This window comes from Ursus arctos, unplaced genomic scaffold, assembly GCF_023065955.2.
Source record: "Ursus arctos isolate Adak ecotype North America unplaced genomic scaffold, UrsArc2.0 scaffold_16, whole genome shotgun sequence".
In the NCBI taxonomy this organism is placed as follows: Eukaryota; Metazoa; Chordata; class Mammalia; order Carnivora; family Ursidae; genus Ursus; species Ursus arctos.
Genome location: NW_026622830.1, coordinates 3,461,635 through 3,481,495, shown reverse-complemented (window position 1 = coordinate 3,481,495; position 19,861 = coordinate 3,461,635). Strand labels below are relative to the sequence as shown.

Here is a 19,861-nt window from a genome sequence, read left to right as displayed (position 1 = left end):
ATGGCCTCGCCGCGGAGTGCGGCGCACGCATCTATTTTATTAGGAGCCCAGCGCGGCGGCGCTCAGGAGAGAAGGCTGGGGCTCCGGAGGCATGGCCCGCCCGGAGCGCAGCGCGCGGAGACAGCCTGGCTGTCACAGGTGGACGCGCCGCAAGCCACGCCCCGCCCCGCAGCCCCAGCCAACCGCGGACGGCGGGGGCGGGGCCTGGAGCCGCCACACCTGCGGCGTCCAGCAGGCGCGTCCGCACCGCGCGGCCCACAGCCCGCGGCCCGCCGCCCGCGCCCGCCGCCCGCCGCCCGCGCCCGCCGCCCGGCCCCACAAGCGTCCCCCGACACGGGCGCGCAGTACGGACCCGGCCCCTGCCCGCCCCGCGATCGGCGCGAGGCCCGCCCGGCCCGCCCGGCCGGAGTCGTCCCCTCAGCCGCGCCGCCCCGGCCGTTTCCACAACGGCTCCGCCTCAACCGTCGGGAGGCTGGCCGTCCTCCCGCTCGCCCACCCGCCGCTGCCGGGGACCGGCCCGGCGCCGCGGCCCCCCTCCACGCAGACCCGCCGTCAGGGAGACCCGTCCCGGCGCCCGGCTCCACCTGCGGCTGGAGGAGGCCTCCCCGTCCGGCCCCGGGAGCCGCAGCCACAGCCGCCGCCTCGCGTCGCGTCTCCGGCCTCGGCGACAGCCGCGGCTCTTCAAGAGGCCGACGGAGGGCGGGAAGCGTCCGCCCAATCAGCGCTGCGTGCGTTCGGAATCGCGTCCAATCAGCGCAGCCCGCAGTCCAGGCTCCGCCCCTCGTACCCGTCGGCGACGCAGGGGTCGCCTGAGGCCGGAGCCAGGGGCGCCGCGGTGGGCGCGGCTCCTGGCCCGGCAGCGCACGGTAAGTGGACTGCGGCTCTGGCCCCGGCCCTGACCCCAGAGGAGCCGCCGGCGTCCCTGCCTGGCCCTGCACTGCCCTCCCGCGGTGCGGACGTGCCCCGGAGCCCAGACTTGCCTCTCTGCAGGACACTGGCCGGTAGGGCGGGAGGGCGCGAGCGGGGCCCCGCAAGACCTCTGGGCTGACCACAAGACCCTGGACGGCGACGGCTGGACGGGGTCCGGGGACCTGGGGACACCTGCCGAACCTGCGAGGGTGCGAGGGCCCGAGTCCCCCTCCCCCCCGCCCCCCGGGGAGCCCCGGCTGCGGCCCACAGAGGACGGCCTAGCGAGGCCGGGCTGGACCCCCTGAGCCCCGCGCCCCGCCCACTGCTGCCCAACTTACTGGGACTGGCACCTGCGGCACCGGCCACGCCCACCTGGGGGCCACGCCCCCACCCCAGTTTCCTAGAAGCAGGTGGTGCCAGGGTCCGCGGCCCTCATTAGCCAAACCCTAGACTCCTGGGGGACATTAGGCTGCAGCTACGTCGGCGTGGTACTAAGCACATCACCAACAACGTATCCCGAGGCTTTTTAGAGTATTTACACCTAAAATATCAGTTTAAATGCTAAGATCAATGGATGCTTGTGTAAAATAGGAAGCAATTCAGAAACGGGTACAGCAGACAAGCACTTCAGAATTTAAAGTACTGATCTCTCATCTTGGCACTTTTCAGTAGAGAAGAAAAATGGTAAGAATCCTTTTTGTTGTTTCACGGGTCTGGAAAGCATGGGAATTGTTTAGTAAACTACCACATGGAAGATAAAAGCAGATCATCTTATTTAAATAGGGTTTTAGAGTATGGTGTCAGGTGGAAAACCTTATCAATCAATCATAATTGGATTTCCAATTAAATTTAACAAGCACATCCTGTCACAGGGCAGAGCACGTGGACTTTGGTCTAGGTTTGAATGCTGTGCTGCTTACCAGTTGTGGGTCTTTAGAAGAATTACTTAAACCTCTCTGAGCTTCATTCTCATCAGCTGAGAAAGCAGGGATATTATCTACCAGGTCATTTTCAGACTTCAGTGAAATCAGTTGCACGCAGTACCTATCACTGGGGGCAAGCCAATAAGATGAGTACACAATAAATGTTAGTCTCCTCCTACGTGCCAGGCTTTGTACTGGATGAGGGTCACAATTGGGGAGGCGGATACACACTCATTACTCCACACACAGGATCCGGTAAGCATTGAAAGAATCACTATCCTATACCCTACATTCCCTTAGAGCTTTCATCAGATGTTAACACTGACCTGGCCTAAAAGATTGCATTTCAGTTTCTCAAGGACATACACGACTGTGCTGTTGGAGCTGAGGTGCAATCCTACAATTTTCCTTTTTTTGGCAAGGCACTAAATTTGGTAGTGTTTTAGACTATCTTAGACTTATGCATGAAATGATTTAAACAAGAAGTTTCTAAAGTCTTTTTTCTACAATTAGACCACAAGAAACACACGCCTGAGATAACAATTTTTGCACATACTTTAATATTTAGGCTTGAGTGAAATCATCTTAAATGACCTTAAAATATGTTGGGGGAGACACCCCCACAATTGCACAATCCTCTGCAAAATTTTAACATCTAAGCAATATAACTATTTTAGGATCTGAAAGTTCTCCTTAAGCTGAGCTTTATCAACTTCTTTATCAACTAGGCAGGTATACTTAAGTTTTTAAATTTTTAAATGTTGATTTTTTTTAAAGGCACGTTGAGGTTCTCTTAATATCGAAGATAAAACATTTACTGTATATTCCATGACCAGAACCTTTTTGACAAATGACTTTCACATGGATAAGATTATTTACATGCCTTTACACAACAATACATTTGGCAGCTCTAACTCTTATACCTGAATGCTCTGGACAATTGTCTTGCACTCTGGGCTGGGGCCAAGGACACAACAGCCAAGGCTCTCACAGGCTTGCTGACCTAATTGGACAGTTTATTAAACAGCACAAAATGGAACCAGGCTTTTCTCTTGCATGTCAATGTAGTGCACAGTGTGAATAGCCAAAGGTTGTTCAATTGAATTACAACACTTTTAAATAAAAATTCAGTGTTCTTATTATCAAAAGGTACCAAAGAAAGGGATCCCTCTTCTTAGAATTTTAGAAACACAGAAGTTGCAATTATAAAAACAAATTGATTAAAAGGCAGAACACATCTTTTACATAGTGATTTGACAAATGTCAATTAGTATTCAAAAATTTAGAGTTAATTCATTGGTGACAGCTATCACAAATTAATGACACTGGTTTCAACTGTATCAGAACCAAAATTCACAAGTTGGAGGCCTTGTTCATCTTGGCTGGGTTTTCACACTTCAGTGTTAGCACCTGCTGTCAGAGAGACCACCACTCAGCACCAGAAGAAATCATCAGCGCCTTGCTGGGAATTTTAAGTCATCCTGGCATTCAGCAGGGGACAAAGGCCTTGACTTCTTGGTTGGAGATACAAATCAAAGAAGGAAAAGTATTTAACATTTTAAAAACTGGGGCAGGGGGGAGGGTCCAGACAATGTTAGAAACTCTCCTGTCTGAAGGCACAAAGAATAAAGTTGGCCGATAGCTGATAAAACTGGGAATATATAAATACAATTTAAGACGATTAAAAAGTATAAATTTTGGTGATTTTTCCTCCAGGGCTCCAGCTATTGATGAAAACACCTGCCAGTTCCACTTGATAACCTGACTTTCTGAAGGATGACCGCTGGAATTTTCTGACACTTAAGCAGACATAAAAAGAGTCACCTTGGTCATTGAAAAGGTAATTGCAAAGGGCATTGTTGCCTGAAATTTCTCTAGAGTTGCCTGGAAGTTGAAATAACTTAAGGCAGAATTTCTTAAAATGTTTAGGTATTCTCAAACCTAAACAGAATGGCCTGATAACATGCAGATACATAATTATCAAAGACAAAGAAGGAGAACACAGGAAGTAAGAGGAGAGACTGCAAGAGAAGGGACTGTTTCGCTAGTTTTCAAAGTCGAGCTTTTCCCCCTTCTTTGGCTGGTGATGTAGAAGACACACGGCCTGACCAGGGCAGCCTGAACTCCCAGGAATGGCTGTGTGATGACTGATGAGGCATACATTTCTTGCCTATTAATAGTTTCCCACTGTTAGAAGTCTACAGACATTGGCAAGCAAACCTAGTCTCAGGTTTTCCTTGTCCCAGGGCAGAAATGCCTAAGGGACCATGATAGGAGTCACACCGTACATTCTGTTTACAATGGTCACAAACACACAGGACTTATTTTTTAGCTTGTTAAATCCAGAATATTCCGGAGAAGGCATCCAATAAGGGTAAAATGTTCCAACATCACAATGATAATAAATAACAGCTACGTTTACAGAGATCCAATCAGGACACATGCAAAAGCCACAGGCTTTCCTAGCAGGAGGATGCAGGCCTTTCCAGAACATCAACCAACCAACCAACCCACCCCACCTGGGCCCTCTCCAGAGGGGCCGACACCGCCACGTATCCACCCACCCAGCACCCTCCCCCAGCGCATTCTACAACTCAGCCTTTGGCCACCTGAGGCTACTTTTTAAACCTAATGACACAGACATTTCAAGTAGAGGATGGGAAGGGCCACCGCCCAGGGACCTTGCAGCGGTAAGTGAAGTCAGAAGACTCAGGCTCGGGTGGGGTGTGAGGAAAAGAAACCGCCTAGACCGGAGAGCCCAGCTAGGGAAACACTGCGGCTGGGCTTAGATGCGACGGCCTCAGATGAAGTGGATCCAGCTCTCTTCGCACTCGCCGCGAGGCATGTGCAGCGCGTGGTTGCGGCACGTGAGGCTGTAGTCTCGGCCATGGTTGTTGTCCCAGTACTCGGCGCCGGCCACTCGGTAGCGCAGCGCGAAGTGCACGCGCGAGCCCAGCGCCAGCAGGAAGGGCGGCACTGGGAAGCCGAAGGCGAAGACATCCTCCGTGCCCTCAGCGCCCGCGGGCCCGCGCCACCGGGCCACTGCCTCATGCGCGCTCTGCCAGTCTGAGAAGGTGTAGCGCACCGCCACCTGCTTCTCGAAGGCCACGTTGCGCACGCGCACCGTGCCGCTGATGCCCAGGTCCGAGCAGGTGACACGCTCCAAACAGACCAGCTGCCGCCCCAGGCGCTCGCTGAAGTCGGTGGCCTCGATGGGCGGCAGGAAGTCGGGCACCAGGCACTGCAGGGTGAACTCCAAGTCCTGGCTGCTGCAGCACAGGTCTGAGTTGATGGCGAGGCGCGACAGCACGTGCAGTGGCACCGACGGGTCGTCGCCCGCGTTGAACACCTTGACCTGCGCCAGCTCCAGGCCCAGCGCGTCGGCGAAGCGCACGCGGAGCTGCCGGCTGCAGCCAGGCCGGCAAGCGGCTCCCGGCGCGCCCCCGGCCTTCTGGCGGCGCTCGGGCGAGCTGGGCAGCGAGCGCGCCCGCCGCAGGATGATGGGCCGAAGGCGGGGGTCGCAGCCTGACGGCCCCGGCGGTGGAGGCGGCGCGCGGCCCGGGCTCCCGGGGGGCCTGCAGGGCCGCGGCTCCCGGGCGGCGCCGCCGTCCAGGTCTGAGAGGCAGCTGAGGCTCCGTGGGGCGGGCTTCCGGGACCCCAAGGCGGGGGGCAGGGCCGCCGAGCCCCAGCCTCCAGACATGGCCCGGCCGGCCGTCGGGCGACAGGGAGGCGGATCCGAGGGGAGGCCTCCGGACTGGGCGTTCGCTACCTCGGGGTCTCCGCTGTGCTCGGAATTCCCTAGAGTCCGGCGAAGCCGCAGCCTGCAGGGAGCCTCTGGGGCTGCGGAGCACTCCGCCCGTCTGCCACCGCACCCCCCGAGTCCTGGCGCAGGTCTTCCGCTTCTTGCAGGGAGAAAGGAGATCGTTTGCCGAGAGGCCCCCCCCCGAGAGCGCAGGGTGGCACCTCCCTTTGGCTTCCTCGGAGGTTCTTGGGGGAAGGCAGCGCCGGCGGAGCCGCCCCTCCTACCTTCCCCGCCCGCTGCGTTACTTACATGGCTGCAACTTGTCGGGGCGCAACTTCCCGGCGAGCCTGCGCCCCGCCCCTCGTGACGCCGCCGCGCGCCGGCCCCGCCGGCCAGGCGCAGCCGGGGAGCCCTCCGCGCCGCGCGCCGCCGCCTCCCCTACCCTGCCGCAGCGCGCCGCAGTCCGGCCTCCCCGCCCCGCGCGGGGAAGGCTGGCTGGCGGCCTCGTCACGTGTCCTCGGCGATCGCCCAACAGGTCTGATCAATTTCTGTCTGCATCTGCCCGGTCCCTGCGCCTATCGATCGTAGATCTGTGTCTGCACACATGGAGGACAAGGAAAATGCATGCTTCGGGCCCTTGGACTTCTGGGTTACTGGGTGGAGGGGGGATATGCGCAAAAATTGGCCTTTCTAGAAGCTGGTCCCCTGGCTAATTTGAAGCCTGTAGGTTGACCAGCTCTTGGGATGTCTGCACTACAACCTGGAGCCCGGGCCAGACCGAGGGAGCCTCGCTGCGTAGAGGGCTGGCTTCCTGACCACACATCACCCACAATGCTTTGCCACCCGGACAGCCAGCCAGTTCCCTGGAGGGTGGGGAGGGGGCGGTGCTGCCACTGTCGGTCTCCGGGCGTCTCGCTGGAGAGGAAGATGTGGGAAAGAGAGTTAATGCCCTGTGATGAGTTATGCCGCTGCCCTTAATCGGCCGCTGGCGCTTGGGAAGCATTTTTGTAGCCAGAATCTCAGACCTTTAGCGTTGCTCCGCTGCAAGCCTGAACCATCAGGGAAACCGCGAACTTGCTTTCTGCATTTAAGGACTCTACAAGCTTCTTTTCCTATTTCACTCTGTAACTTGCCGAGAAAACGCTGCGGCTCAAGGTGTAAAGCATGCCTGGTGAAATGAAGTGGGAAAGGCAGAAGCACGCTTTCCAGACAGCAGTGTGGGGCCAGGCATCACAGAGGGTTCCTTTTTACCGTCCAGAGGGACAGAGCAGAAGGAAAACCAAACTCTTGAAGGAGGGCTGGCAAAGTAAAGAACCTTCTCGACATCTAAAATGAATCAAGCCTACTGATGGTTGTATAAGTCATTAATTGTGAGAGCCTGTGTACCCTGGCTGAAAAGGCATACGCGCTTATGAAAAGTAATACAGCAGAGTTTCAGGAAGAAAAAAGTCTTCTACCTCTTGTTTATTTTACAGAGGTAAGGGGATATTATGGAAGAAAGTATTCACTTTCAGATCAGGGCCCTTTTAATAGCCCACCCACTCAAAATCAGGGAAAGCAGCATTCTTGAAATGAGTCAACAGAATTTCAGAGAGATAACATTATATGATCTCTATTACCATACTGACGATCTTTTAATGGATTGATGTGATCGTGAAGGCAGGAGAATTAAAGGGGAAATTCCTCATAGAGTGCTCCTTCCATGAGAGCGGGGATATGTGCATAATCCTGGACATTTTCAAGGCTCTCCTGTAATTACTTGTTGAATGAATGAATGAATAAATGAGTGAGTGGACATGGGAGATTGGAGTAATACCTGACCTTAATTATTAATTAGCCCCACACATTTCCTGAAGGTGTTATTTCTGAGGAGACTCTGTGTGTGTGTGTGTGTGTGTGTGTGTGTGTGAAGGAGAGAGAGGAGGATTCCATTGGCAACATTTATAGCAGATGTGATTTTGTATCTAATATCCACCGTGAAAAACAAACAAGCAAAAAAGATGAAACTGTAAACAGAAGGCAGTACCCGCCCCCCCCCAACATTTCAATACTATGCAAATATTTCAAAACAAACCAGTGAAAGCCAGTCCAGTACCCGTGGCAGGACCATTTGCAATTCATACTTACCCACAGTGTTCTGTTGCTTCCAGTTCCGGTGGTGAGGAGTCCTTTCCAAATATCAGAGGAATAAAGAAGTCACTTCCCCAGCTGTCATCATCTGCCTACACACTGAGCAAGAATATTTCAAGCACAACAGAAAAGGTGATGTAAATTTTGAGGGAAAATCTTACTAGATTTGTTCTGTTTTGTTGGTTTTGTGTGCTGTTGTTGTTGTCATGGTATTTACTACTCCATGTCTGTGTTTTAGACAGTCCTTCAAACCCTAGAAGATGACCAGCCATCTGATTTTTTCAAGAAAGGGAATAGGGTGATGAAATCTCACCAGAAAAGCAGGTAAGTGATTTTAATTGCTTTATCTTGCAGAAGGCACATTATATCAGTTCTCCAGGCTGATTATGTGTGGCTGGAAAAAAAATAATGTCTGTGGATAAGAAATATGTATTTATATTTTTTATCCAGCAGAAATGAGTGGGCAAAGTGGTTTTAAACATTACAAGTTAGTAAAAATTCCAGAGGTCAAAATTCTGCCGCTGTTAGCAGAGTCTATCATTTTGGGTAAGGCCCTTAATCACCCTTGTATGTTTGTTTCTTTTTTTTATAAAAAAGGATGCCGATAATCACTTTTATTGATGTGCACTGACAGAGTCAACAGAAATTATAAGAGGATTGGTCATGAGTTCCAAATGACAATTCCTTTATCCATTTCTTCAACATATACTGAGCACATGTTAGCTGTTGGCCATGATTCAACATCTTCCATATTTATTAAGGAAGCACATATTTCCAAACGATTGCTTACTGTGGTAGAAACCCGTGGACCAGTGACCCTCTGAGGTTTCCAGAAAGCATGTTGACCACTCATTTTCTTTTATCCTACCTGACCTATGTTCCTGAGAAGTATTATGAATCCTAGTGAGATGCTATGTTTCGGGTAAGTACACAGAAAAGAAAGTATTTTCAACTCTGATTGGAGATCCTGCCTCAGAGTAAATCCCCCTGGGGGTAACCAGTTGCTCTGCTGGTCGTCATTGCCATTTCTCTGCCATTCACGAGACAGCAGTAATCCTAAGTTTTCATTCTTACTCTGTTTTAAGGCACCATATGATTTTTTCTCTCTCCTTTTAAACACGGTTTTCCTGAGTGTGTTTCCTATTTGAAAATACTTTAATAAGCTTTTGATTTGAGGTACAGGTTGTCTGTGCTACACTCTTTCATATTAAGATTTTAGAGGGCTCAGAATCACCAACAGTTGGTGATTAAGTTGTATAAAACTTGCATTTCACACCTTGTTTACTTTTCATGGAAAACAGCCTTGAAAAAGAAGGCTGTGGCTTTTACTCACTGGTGTCATTAAGCACTTCATCAATAGCAGAACAGATTGAGAGTTTACGACAGATTTTCTCCAAACTGGTGGCTTCTTTCTTTCGTTTTCTTTCTTTCTTTCTTTCTTTCTTTCTTTCTTTCTTTCTTTCTTTCTTTCTTTCTTCTTTCTTTCTTTCTTTCTTTCTTTCTTTCTTTCTTTCTTTCTTTCTTTCTTTCTTTCTTTTTTAGTATACATGACTGGTCTAAAATTATAAGCACTTGAAGAAATGTCAGTGTTTTTCTTAAGTGGTACTATTTGATATCAGACAGAATCCATGCACCTCCTTTTGGCACCTGCGTCCAGCAGTGTTTCTTGACTAGAGCCCGGCGTGGCCCGTTGCCCCTCCCAGGGACACGCAGACTGCAGCCCGAGGAGCCTGTCTGTTTGTTTAATCACAGCCAGACCTCTGTGTCCTATGAACTAAGAATTACAGTTTTATTTCTCACAGCAACATGAATGCTGGTCCATCTTGGAATAAAGCACAACGTTCAAAAAACCCTTCAGGAAAAAGGCAGAGTCAATCCCAAGTGCCCCACGTGTCCTCCCAGCCTCCTGCGGACAGAGTCCAGGAAAGCCGTTCCCCAGAAGGAAAACCCGAATGGAGCCCACTGGGCCCCCGGCGGCGGGGGGCCTCGGGAAACGAGCTGTTTCTGGACCTGCAGTGCATGAAAATCCTGAAGGAGGGTGCCGGCGAAGAGGAGGACAGCGCCAGTGACCTGTCGGACTCGGAGCGCGTGCCCGTGCCGCAGTCTGCGCGCGCGCCCCCGGAGCTGCACCTGCGCGCGGAGGAGATCGACGCCGCGGACCCGGGCCCGGACCCAGACGCGGACCCGCGGGGCGCCGCGCAGCCCGCCTACCACTATGCGGACTTCCTGCCCGCCCCGTTCAGCTCCTGGGACCTCCGTGACCTGGCGGTGCCACCGGGCGCCCAGCCCAGGCCCGCAGCTCGTAGCGGTGCCGCAGGGCTGCTCGCCAGGTACATCGACAGGCTGGTCCAGCTGGAGTGGCTGCAGATGCAGACTGTCCAGGGCGAGAAGGGGAAAGGCGCCAAAGCCAGGCCTCCCACCGCTCCTGGCACGTCCACGTCGGGGGCTCTGAAAAGCCCCGGCAGAAGCAAGCTCATGGCCAGCGCTCCGGCCAGGCCTCCCCAGGAGGGGGCTTGCAAGCTCGGTGCTTCCCGGAGGAAGGAGCTGCTCAGGGAAGAAGCCCGGCCATCCTATTACGCGTTTGACACTCCCCCCAAAGCCCTCCATGCACCGCGGGGCAGCAGGCCGAGTTCTCAGAAGCCAGCCCTCGAAGTGAGGACTGAGGAACAGAGAAAGAAAGCCAGTAAGAGCCCCAGACCCCAGCGCTGGAACCCGCCCTGCAGTGACAGCAGTGGCCCCGGAGCTCCCATGCAGGGGGCTACCTCTTGGGACCCCGTGGACCCCGGTGGGCCCCCCAGAACGCAGGCACTCGCGGGTCTGAAGAAGAAGGGTGGTGCGAGCAGCGGTGCCCACGCCACCATATCCAGTGAGAAGAAACCCAAAACCAATGGAATAAAGCAAAGCACGTATAAATTCAAAAAAGAACCGAAATGATGCATTGCAAAGCCCTGCAGATAGCTAAATGTCCGAGCTCTTCGGAAAGTTACCATACTGTGAATTTCTGATGACCCGCATGTGAGTCGTCGGTGGTCTGCGGGTGCAGCCCCGCCTCACCCCAGCCACACTGGGCTTATTTCCAAAGAAAGGTGGCTTTCAGTGAGCCTTTCTTTGTGTTGACAATCTTAAGCAAATGAGAGCCCTTTAGGTAACAACCCAGGTCTGCGCCATATAACAACATAAAAGGACAGGGAGAGGTCTGAGCTGAGCGCCGGAGCGTCCGGCGGCCCGCTCAGCTCCCCACACCCCGCGCGCCTACGGGTAGAAAGTAGTGCACACAGTTTGCAACTGTGTAGAATCCCAAACATTTGAAACAGGGTTCGTGGTGTCCTCCTCAACTGTCCAAACAGAAATTCTGTCTACTTCAGGCCCAGGAGAGGCTCCAGCTGTTCCTCAGCTTGGGAGCCGCTCCTGGGAGCAAAGTCGTGGAACACTGAGCTGCTTGCTCTTTCCAGACAATGGAATCTAATACTGTCATAGTTGTTTCTTTCTTTCTTTCTTTTTCTTCTTCTTCTTCTTTTTTTTTTGAAGGCATTTTAAACTCAGAGGTGGTGGTGAAGTCCACCTTGGTGTTCTCCACCCTGAGGTTAAAGCAGCGCCCGGACTTGATCCAGGTGCGAGTCAGTGGGTCTCAGCGGGACTGTTCCTGCTTGGTGGGAGCCAAGAGTGGAACGTTCGGCACCTGAGAGTTTCTGACATACGTATGGCTTCTGGAAAAGGTGCACACGCAGCAAAGCCACCACTTCGAGTTTGTGCACGGAAGGCCTGCCACCACAGATACACACGAGAGCACTGTGGCTGTCACTGTCGTCACATACTGATTTGGGACCTGGGTCCTGCGGTCTGGAGCCGACTTAATCTGTTTTACTTGGCAAGAGCAGGATTTTATCACCTTCCTTCAGGGCAGAGGGGTGAGGACACGTTTCCAGATGGAGGGGGGAGTGTCTTCTTATCCTCACCGGGTCATGGCTCCCCGTATGTTCTAGATGCTTCTTATTTAACCACCACTAAGCGAGGTCTACGTGTGCCTCTAGTCTCGCTAGGAGGTTTCTGCTGATACTGTAAATATCTTTAAAACCTTTGGTTGACCACTGGATATACAGTATGTTTTAATAACTGTAGCCAATTTTATCTCTTTAAATGATTATTTGTTTTCATACATACATGTTTCTATTTTCTCACTTTTAGGGCAAAGTAAGAACTTGGCACTTTTCATGTGAAAATGTGTTCTAGCTTGCAGACTTCACAGAGCAGCCAATGTCATCCAAGGCCCTTCAGTTAATAGGATGAGGACATTTGTAAATGAAATAATGCACACAGTTAAATGTTAAGGTCCCATTTTAAAATCTGACTTTATTAATATGGAACAACATATACAGATTTTTATGGCTGTTTTCTTTTCTCCCAAGACTTTATTTCTAGATTTTCACAGATTCTGTCTTATATTCTTTACCTTTCACACCACCTTACTGGAGAGAGCACGCTCTTACACTAAGATCTTGTACCTTTTTATATGGACGAAGACGCACATCTGGTGTGCCTCGCTTCCCTAGTTCTCAGTTATACTGTAAGTCCTCTACTCAGTTTACGCGCTGCGGTTTGAAACCCTAGCGCTGCTCCGACTTCCCCGTCTGTGCTCGCCACGTGGCGTCCCGTGTCCTTCGCCTGCACTGCTCCTCGTGAGCGCAGATGCTCGAGTCCTTTATACCAGCCGGCGCTGCCCCTCATTCATGATGCTCTCGTGGCTACGATGTTTACGCAGCTCTTTAGGACATTTCAGGGCCCATAAATCTCTGTAAGCACATCATGTACACACCCCCGTTATTAATACTAAGGGGTTTCCGCCGAGCTGCTGCCTTCTCCAGGAATGCTGTGCGTGGGTCCTCTCGGAGGTCCTGCAGGGTGGAGGGCCCGTGTTCGCTTTGCCTTGTGGATGTCTGAGCCGAAGACCATCCTGATTAAGAAAGTGAGAGGCGGTGCCTCGGATGTCACATTTGTTCCTTGCTCTCTGAATTGAAGTCAGTTGCCTAATTTGGGGAACAGTTATAATGTCACATGTTACAACAGTTTTAAAAGCCTGAAAAAATAGACTTTGCCTATTCACGTTTTTGCCTCAGGTTGACGGTTTATTTTAACCAGGATTCTTGCGATCGGATCAGAGCTCCTGAGGACCAGCAGGGGCTCACTAGAGAACATAAGCACAATTTCATCCCCGCGATCTCCGTTAGCCACCCCGACACAGCCTCATGTTCTAAATGCTGCAGACAAGAACCCCGCCGTGTCTCGCAGACGGCGCCCGAGAGGAGTCCTGCCACGTCCGAGCCACCCAGTGTCCTGCCGGTCTGGGGACATGTCACTGTCTTCAGAGAAGTGCCTCTCATCTCTGGGAGTTGTTGAACTACATGTTGTGTTTAAACCAACTTAAATAATCCAAGGTTTAAAATAAAAGTGTAGGGAAAGTTAAGAACACCTGCAGGTTTAGAATCAGTTAACAGAAAAAGTTGTAAAAACATCCAAGAACAGACTGCAAAAACCTGTCTGCGTTAGCCAAGGTTCCTTAGGCTGAGACTATTTCTCAACTCTGTAAGGACCACGCCGGCTGAAGGATCGTGACTGACTGGCAGGGCAGGGCGGGTGCTGGTGTCGACACAGACGGGGGTGTCTTTGGTCTCACAGCAGCAACGGGCTGAAAGGAGGAAGGCTTGTCCTGGTTCCCAAGCCAGTAGGCTAGTTTCCAGAAAGACAGAACAGTCTCTACCTTTCATGATTCAAATACTGTCTGTTTTCTCTTACTATTTCACTTAGTCAAGTAGTTAAAAATAGAAAACTCTAGGTGGTACTGTGTTTCAAGGTCACAGAGAGGCAGTATTTATGATTTATTCATGTCTGTGTACAGAGGCCCATTTCAAACGGCCTGACCCCATCGAGCATGTTTGTTATTTCTCTTATAATTATTGTATGCTTGGTTTTGTACCTAATAAAATGAAACACGTCTAAGTTTTTGTGAAGCTGGGTTTTTCCTCCCTTGAGTTCAATTAAACAGTAGGAAACGTCTGGGTTTTTCGGGTACGGTTTTGTTTTGCTTTTCGTGCAGTTCTCTTCCTGAGTTTGTCTTATTTCTGCCCAGTCATCTCACAGAACCACGAGGCAGGAGACTCTGCGCCGTGTCCTTTCTTAATACTCAGCAACGTACCTGCCAGCGTGACTAGGTGCCCCTGAGAAGCACCACTGGTGTGGTTTTTTCTTTAATTTTTTATTATGTTAGTCACCATACAGTACATCCTTAGTTTTTGATGTAGTGTTCCATGATTCATTATTTGCGTATAACACCCAGTGCTCCATGCAATACGTGCCCTCCTTACTACCCATCACTGGCACTGGTGTTTTCTTGAGTCCCTGTTCCTCTTATTCCCCCCAGAAGGTGTCAAACAGGGAGCCAGGACGGAAATTCCGTAACAGTAAAGTGATGTGATGGGAGCTCATGCACGAACGTGCCCCTCCTGGGCTGGGCGTCTGCTTTCCCCAGGAGCGCCTGCAGCTGCAGACATTCTCAGAGGCCCTTTGCTCCTTTTTCTAAACTCCTTTCTGACAAGGAGGTGCATTCTTTTGAGTCAGCCAAATAGTGGAAATTTAAAAAATAATTCTGGGACATTAAAAAGCAAAATTCCAGTGAGAAAATTTTATAGACCTTATTGGCTTTATTTAGTGATGCGTGAGTCGGGCAGCATTCCATCCAGCAGGTGGAAAGGAGCTCCAAGGAGTGTGCAACAGGAAGGACTTCTATAGGCAGAACGAAGCAGGCACGAGGAAGTTGTACCAGAAAAGAAAGTGGCTGGGTTATTGCAAACTCACTTTCCTTTCGGGGGTAGCTGGGGTCTTATCAGGCGAATGGCCTCCCTAGAGCTGATCAGGTGACTCCTGACTGCCTGGTTGAAGATCCCGCTCTGGGAGAGCCCAGACTCTGAGTAAGGCCGGGTTCTGTGGCCGGTGGGGCAAAGTCACCCATATGGGCCTGTGGTTCTTATTGGGGGGGGGGGTTAAAAATAATTTTCTGGCAGTTGGAAAATTAACCATGTTGGAGGTTTTAAATCATAAATTTGTACATAAAATGGTAGATGATTTTTGGATGTTGCTGTTTTATCATCCATGAGGTGGCAAAGAAACCTCTCGACCTAACCTAAAACCACCTCAGTCTAATGGTCTCCTTGTTTGATTAACATCATAAAACAACCATAGCAAGCACAGAATAATGCTCAATGAAGGCACATAGATCATTAATTCGTAAAAATCTTCCTACTAGAGACCCTGCTTTAAACAATAGGATTCAAATATCCCTGTCCTTAGCAATTTGCTGTTGAAGGAATTAACTGTGAAAACACTGGGAAGTATATGTGGAAGTTTTGAAATGGGGTAGTCACGAATGGAACTGTCCCAGCTCGAATGATATTTTAGAGAACACCAACGTCGTCTCACTTGCAATCCCCGTCAGCCAGCACGGTTCCGGGGCCCCGCTCCTCTGGCGAGCCCCGCCTCGAGCGTGCTGCAGGTGAAGGAGTTCCGAGCCCGCTGCCCGAAATACGCCCCCCCCCCCCCCGGGCACACTGCCCACCTTGAGTCAAAGGCACTTGAAAAACAGCAAGTCGAAGAAAAACACTCTTACCTTTCTTCTTTTTCTTCAAAGCAGGAGATGAAATTCCTGTGCGAGAGACGTCCTCCTGGTGCCAGAAAGAAAGAAACGTTCCTACCGTCGGGGATGAGAAGCAGAGACCAAGAAAAATTGTGTGTAGCTTTTGTTAAAATGGCTCTTGTCTTCCTTAGTCTCCCCACATAGCCGACAATGGTTTCTACAACTGCTTCTCCTTGTTCAACCTAATAGCAAAACCAGTGACTCCCACCGTTTCTCTGGGCAGAACTGGGATTCCGTAATCGGTCTGCTTTTTTCTCCTGTCGATCTGTCTTACGTCGACTTAATTCTCAGTACCAGCCAAAAAGGACCTGAAGAGGGAGCAGAGGAGCAGAGTTCGCAAACCCCAAAATATTTTTAAGGGACAGCACAGCCACGGGAAAAGCTCTGAAAGCTGAGTGTAAGAGGCTCCAGGGAGAGATCCCCAGGTGTTGGGGTGTGTCTCCCTCTCTGTACCAGGAAGAGGAAGAGGACCCTAGAAATGCTTATCAGCTCTTATCTCATGAAGGCATGGACTTAAATCTGCGAAACAGCCATACCCATTTATTGTGCTTTTCCTGGTAACCTTAGGGGGCAGAATTCAGTGATTCATCAGTTGCATATAACACTCAGTGCTCATTCCACCACGCACCCTCCTTCATGCCCATCCTCCAGTTACCCCATCCCCCACCCACCTCCCCTCCAGCAATCCTCAGTTTGTTCCCTAGAGCTCAGCGCCTCTTATGGTTTGCTACCCTCTCAATTTTCATCTTATTTTATTTTTCCTTCCCTTCCCCTGTGTGGAATTTAAGAAACAAAACAAATGAACACCTTTTGTCTTTAGCTGGAGGTGACATTTAAGGAGGCAGCGTGAGCTATTTCAGGGAGTTCCTCAGTTTTCCTGGGGTGTCTCCCACGTGTACAGGAGGCATACATGTTATTAAACTTCTGTTTGTTTTTCCCCTGCGAATCTGTCTTTTCTTACGGGAGGTCTCAGTCAAGAATCTAAAGGGTAGAAGTAAAATTGTGTTCCCTCTCCTATGAGGGTAAAGGTCAAATGTTACCTCCCCCATAGAATAAAAGTCTGCATCTGACCAAGATCCTTGGCAGTTCACCTTTGAGAAACCTGCCCTGTTCGTGGCACTTAAAAGTCTGCAAGTCTGAAACGGCTGCTCTCACCGCATATCCGAGCTGGACTCCTCCCCGAGGTGGCCACACTAGTGGGGTCTTCCGCTCACCGGTGTCGACCTTCTCCAGGGCTTAAAGGCACTCGGCTATCTCTTGGCTCAAGGGTCGGTCACTCAGCGGCCTGATGGATGGCCTCTGCTAATCTGTGGGGCAGGTGAGTGCCCGGGAGCTGAGCGTTCTTAGAACACATCTACCTTGAGCCCACCGCTCCTACAGGAGACGCTGCTGCTGCCGAGCTCGGGAGGGAGACTCTCGCTCGGCCCTCCGCTGGCCCTTTGCTCCCTTCATCACGTCACACTGGGCCAGGTCGAGAAGAGTCGCCACTGCCCGCCACCGAGCTTTTCCTCCAAACCCCCGTCTCACCAGACACCCACCCTCGTACATCAAGCAGAGGGGAAAAGGCTGCACTTCGATCCTGTGCTGCTCACTTTTCTAACTTCTGGACTGAAATGCTTTTTAGTTGTAGGTCTTGTACAATAATGAGAAGAATGACCGACCAGGCTCGGCTGAAGATGTTCTAAGTAAGAGAAGTACGTATTTTTCCTGCTCAGGACAGTTTTGACGTGAGAGGAGGATACACTGAATAGCCTCAAATGTCTCTCTTCCTCTCCTTATCTCCCTTCTTCCCTGAAAAAGCGTAAAAACATTCACATACACAAATAACCGAAAAAAGAGCTTGGTGCTTCCACTATCAATATAATTAGTTTAAAATATACTTGCAAAAAGCGAGAAACACTCCAATCTGTTATACTTGGCAATGTTCTCCCCCCATTTGCTCATCACAACTACTAGTTGAACTCACAGGGGCAAGAGACTAAAATTTCTCCACGGAATGTTCTGGGCAGCCCTTGGTGGCTGACTACTCAAACAGAAGGACCACACCTCCTCGGCTCATGTGATCCCCACGGCAGCAACATGGGGCAGACAAACACGTCTCGGTCCCTCCCAGCAGGTCAGGAAAGACAAGGGAGGGGTGGTTTTACTCTCGCGGGCGGTCTACCCTTCAGCCCTTACTCATGTCAGGTATCGGGGTACGTGCGCTAGGTGCACACTGTGAGACATTAGGGTCGGGGTACCCTTCATAATAACTTGGGTTCTCCAGTGCTGGAGTCAAATTCACTTTTCTGGTCTTTTTCCCGCCAACATCATGTTTTAAATATTTTCAAACACCCAGAGAAGTTGAAAGACTTGTAGAGTGAACGCCCACAGGCTCACTGCATAGACGCCACCCCTCACGGCTCGTTCTCTGCCTTGTCCGCTCACCCGCCCGCCTCCTGCTCCGGGCACCTGGCTCCCTCCCGTCTCCACCTGCCTTTGCTCGCTCTCCAGCGCACGTGCGGCCCACGTGCGGCCGTGTTTCCAGAGCACAGGTTCCTGGATTAGGCAGGGCTGGGCTGCGGAACCAGTTCCCATGCCTGGGGCCCAGCCCTGCTCTGGCGTTTCTGTTGTTGATGTTTTGTTTTGTTCCTTAACTCTACTCCGGACTATTCTGAGAAATTGAACTTTTCTTGTGACTTTGAAGAAACAGGACCTTGAATTCAGAATCCTTTGATGGGAAGATACATTTTATATGCAGGGGGCATACATGCACAGGTCTAACCAGCGGTGGGGGGAGGGGTGTCTGACCAGGAACCATTTGATTTTTTTCTGCATCTGAGTTTTTAAGCGGCTGTTTGAATCCCTTCGTTCCATCATGGGCACTTTTCCCCAGGCCCGTCGGCTACTGAAACCGGTCTGGTTTAGTGTCAGTCCTCTCTCTTCCTAGCCCTCCCAGGGTTGGCCTCCTGGCTCCTGGGTGAGCAGTAGGGGGCTTGGCCTGCTCTTCTCTCACCTCCCACCCCAGCAGAGAGAGGAGGCCATCTCCACTCCTGCCGCCCCTGCGCTCTGCTTCCTCCCACACAGACAGACGAGAGGGAGGGAGGAGCACGGTGTCTCCCGTCTCACAGACCACCTTCCACATTTTCACCAATGCTGGTTTGCCTCGTGCAGAGGGCGTCCAGATGTCACACTGGGCCTGCCTCCACCTCCCCGAGCAGCAGCCCTCTCAGGAGGCAGGAAGAAGGCTCACGCCCCACCACGCCCCTTCTTTGACTTTTACTTGGAAGGCCTGTCTGCCTGCATGCCAGATGGAGGCAGCGTTGGGCACTTTCCCTGTGCCCTCTCTAGGCCCTGCTGTTCCCCACAGCGCCCGTCTCCTCACCTGCGCATGGGCCCAGTCAGCCAGACCCCTGTCCAAGTGGAGCCAGGATGAGGCCAGGCCCCCAGCCTTGCAGTCACCCCCACCTATTACCAGTGACTCCATTCCCTAGGGAAATCCAACCCACTGACTTCCTGAAATGGAAAGAAAGCTTTCCATCCCCCCTCAGTGTGGGGCAGGGCAGCTCTAGCTACAGACGCCTCCAGAAAGCCGACCCCCGGCGCGGGACTCCTCACGACTATGGCCGCAGTGACAGAGGGCGGGCTTGGAGCGGGGGTGATGGAACCAGTTCTGCCATGGTTTGGGGGTCCTGAAGCATCTGGTCTTAATTGTTGTGATCTCTTCTTAGAATGTCATGAAGGTAATGCTTCCTCGTTTCCAGTTAAGGTCCTCCTCACCAATTCCTGGGCCAGTAGAAACCTTCCATGCCACATGCTTCTCCCTGAAGATATGGAGAAGCAACGAGTTCAAGCTGCCTTCACTAAGGACCCCGAGAAAACGACACTCAGCGAGTCCCTGGCGTTGGCAGGAACCTTGCCTGTCATGGATGATTTGAGACAAAATTAAACCTCAGCGGCATTCCTGGCGTGCTTGTCGTGGTGGAGAATCCTGAGAGCTGGAGGCCGGTCGGGCACCCCTGAACACCCAAGGTGAGGCTGTTGAGGCCGGTGATTTTATGCTCATTCCTCCCTTTCCCACCACCTGCAACAGTCCATCTCTCCGGTTACGCGCATCTGGGAGCTGCCACCTTGTGGCTGCGAGGCATTAGTGCACGTCCTAGGACGCAGGAACGCTAGACTGCCGTCACAGATGCTCAGGACCAAAAGGGAGCGACACCTTCCAGTTCACCCTCCCGAGACGGGCCGTGCACCCCTCGGCCCCAGTGAGAGAAGGGTGGCCTTGGGGGAAGCCGACATCTTGCTCGGTTGCATTTCAGTGTTTGAGGATGTTGAAAATTTGGCCGTTTCTCATATATGGAAAGACTGAGTTCCTTCAACTGAAAGAAATGTAAAAGCAGAGCCGTTCCCTCGCCCTCCCCAGCCCCTCTCCAGATCTCTGGAGGCCGGCGCACTGCCCTCCTTGCTCTAGGCCATCTCCCGCGGCACGACTCC

The 19,861-nt window shown here is 51.7% G+C and overlaps 2 protein-coding genes across 3 annotated transcripts; one reads left to right on the top strand and one right to left on the bottom strand.

Moving 5' to 3' along the window:
* Positions 1–2,369: 2,369 nt before the first annotated feature.
* Positions 2,370–5,965, bottom strand: PPP1R3D (protein phosphatase 1 regulatory subunit 3D). Its single transcript, XM_026503835.4, has one exon. It carries the CDS (start codon positions 5,530–5,532, stop codon positions 4,633–4,635), a length of 900 nt encoding a protein of 299 aa, XP_026359620.1. The 5' UTR covers positions 5,533–5,965; the 3' UTR covers positions 2,370–4,632.
* A 59-nt stretch (positions 5,966–6,024) lies between these two features.
* On the top strand, positions 6,025–12,126 carry FAM217B (family with sequence similarity 217 member B). Of its 2 annotated transcripts, none has more exons than XM_026503836.4 (4): positions 6,025–6,109; positions 7,725–7,836; positions 7,943–8,028; positions 9,507–12,126. In XM_026503836.4, the coding sequence occupies exons 3-4, from the start codon at positions 8,006–8,008 to the stop codon at positions 10,636–10,638; spliced, it is 1,155 nt and encodes a 384-aa protein (XP_026359621.1). In that variant the 5' UTR covers positions 6,025–6,109; positions 7,725–7,836; positions 7,943–8,005; the 3' UTR covers positions 10,639–12,126. The 2 variants fall into 2 exon arrangements, with proteins under 2 accessions (XP_026359621.1, XP_026359622.1); XM_026503837.4 differs by lacking the exon at positions 6,025–6,109 and adding an exon at positions 6,116–7,051.
* Positions 12,127–19,861: the final 7,735 nt, after the last annotated feature.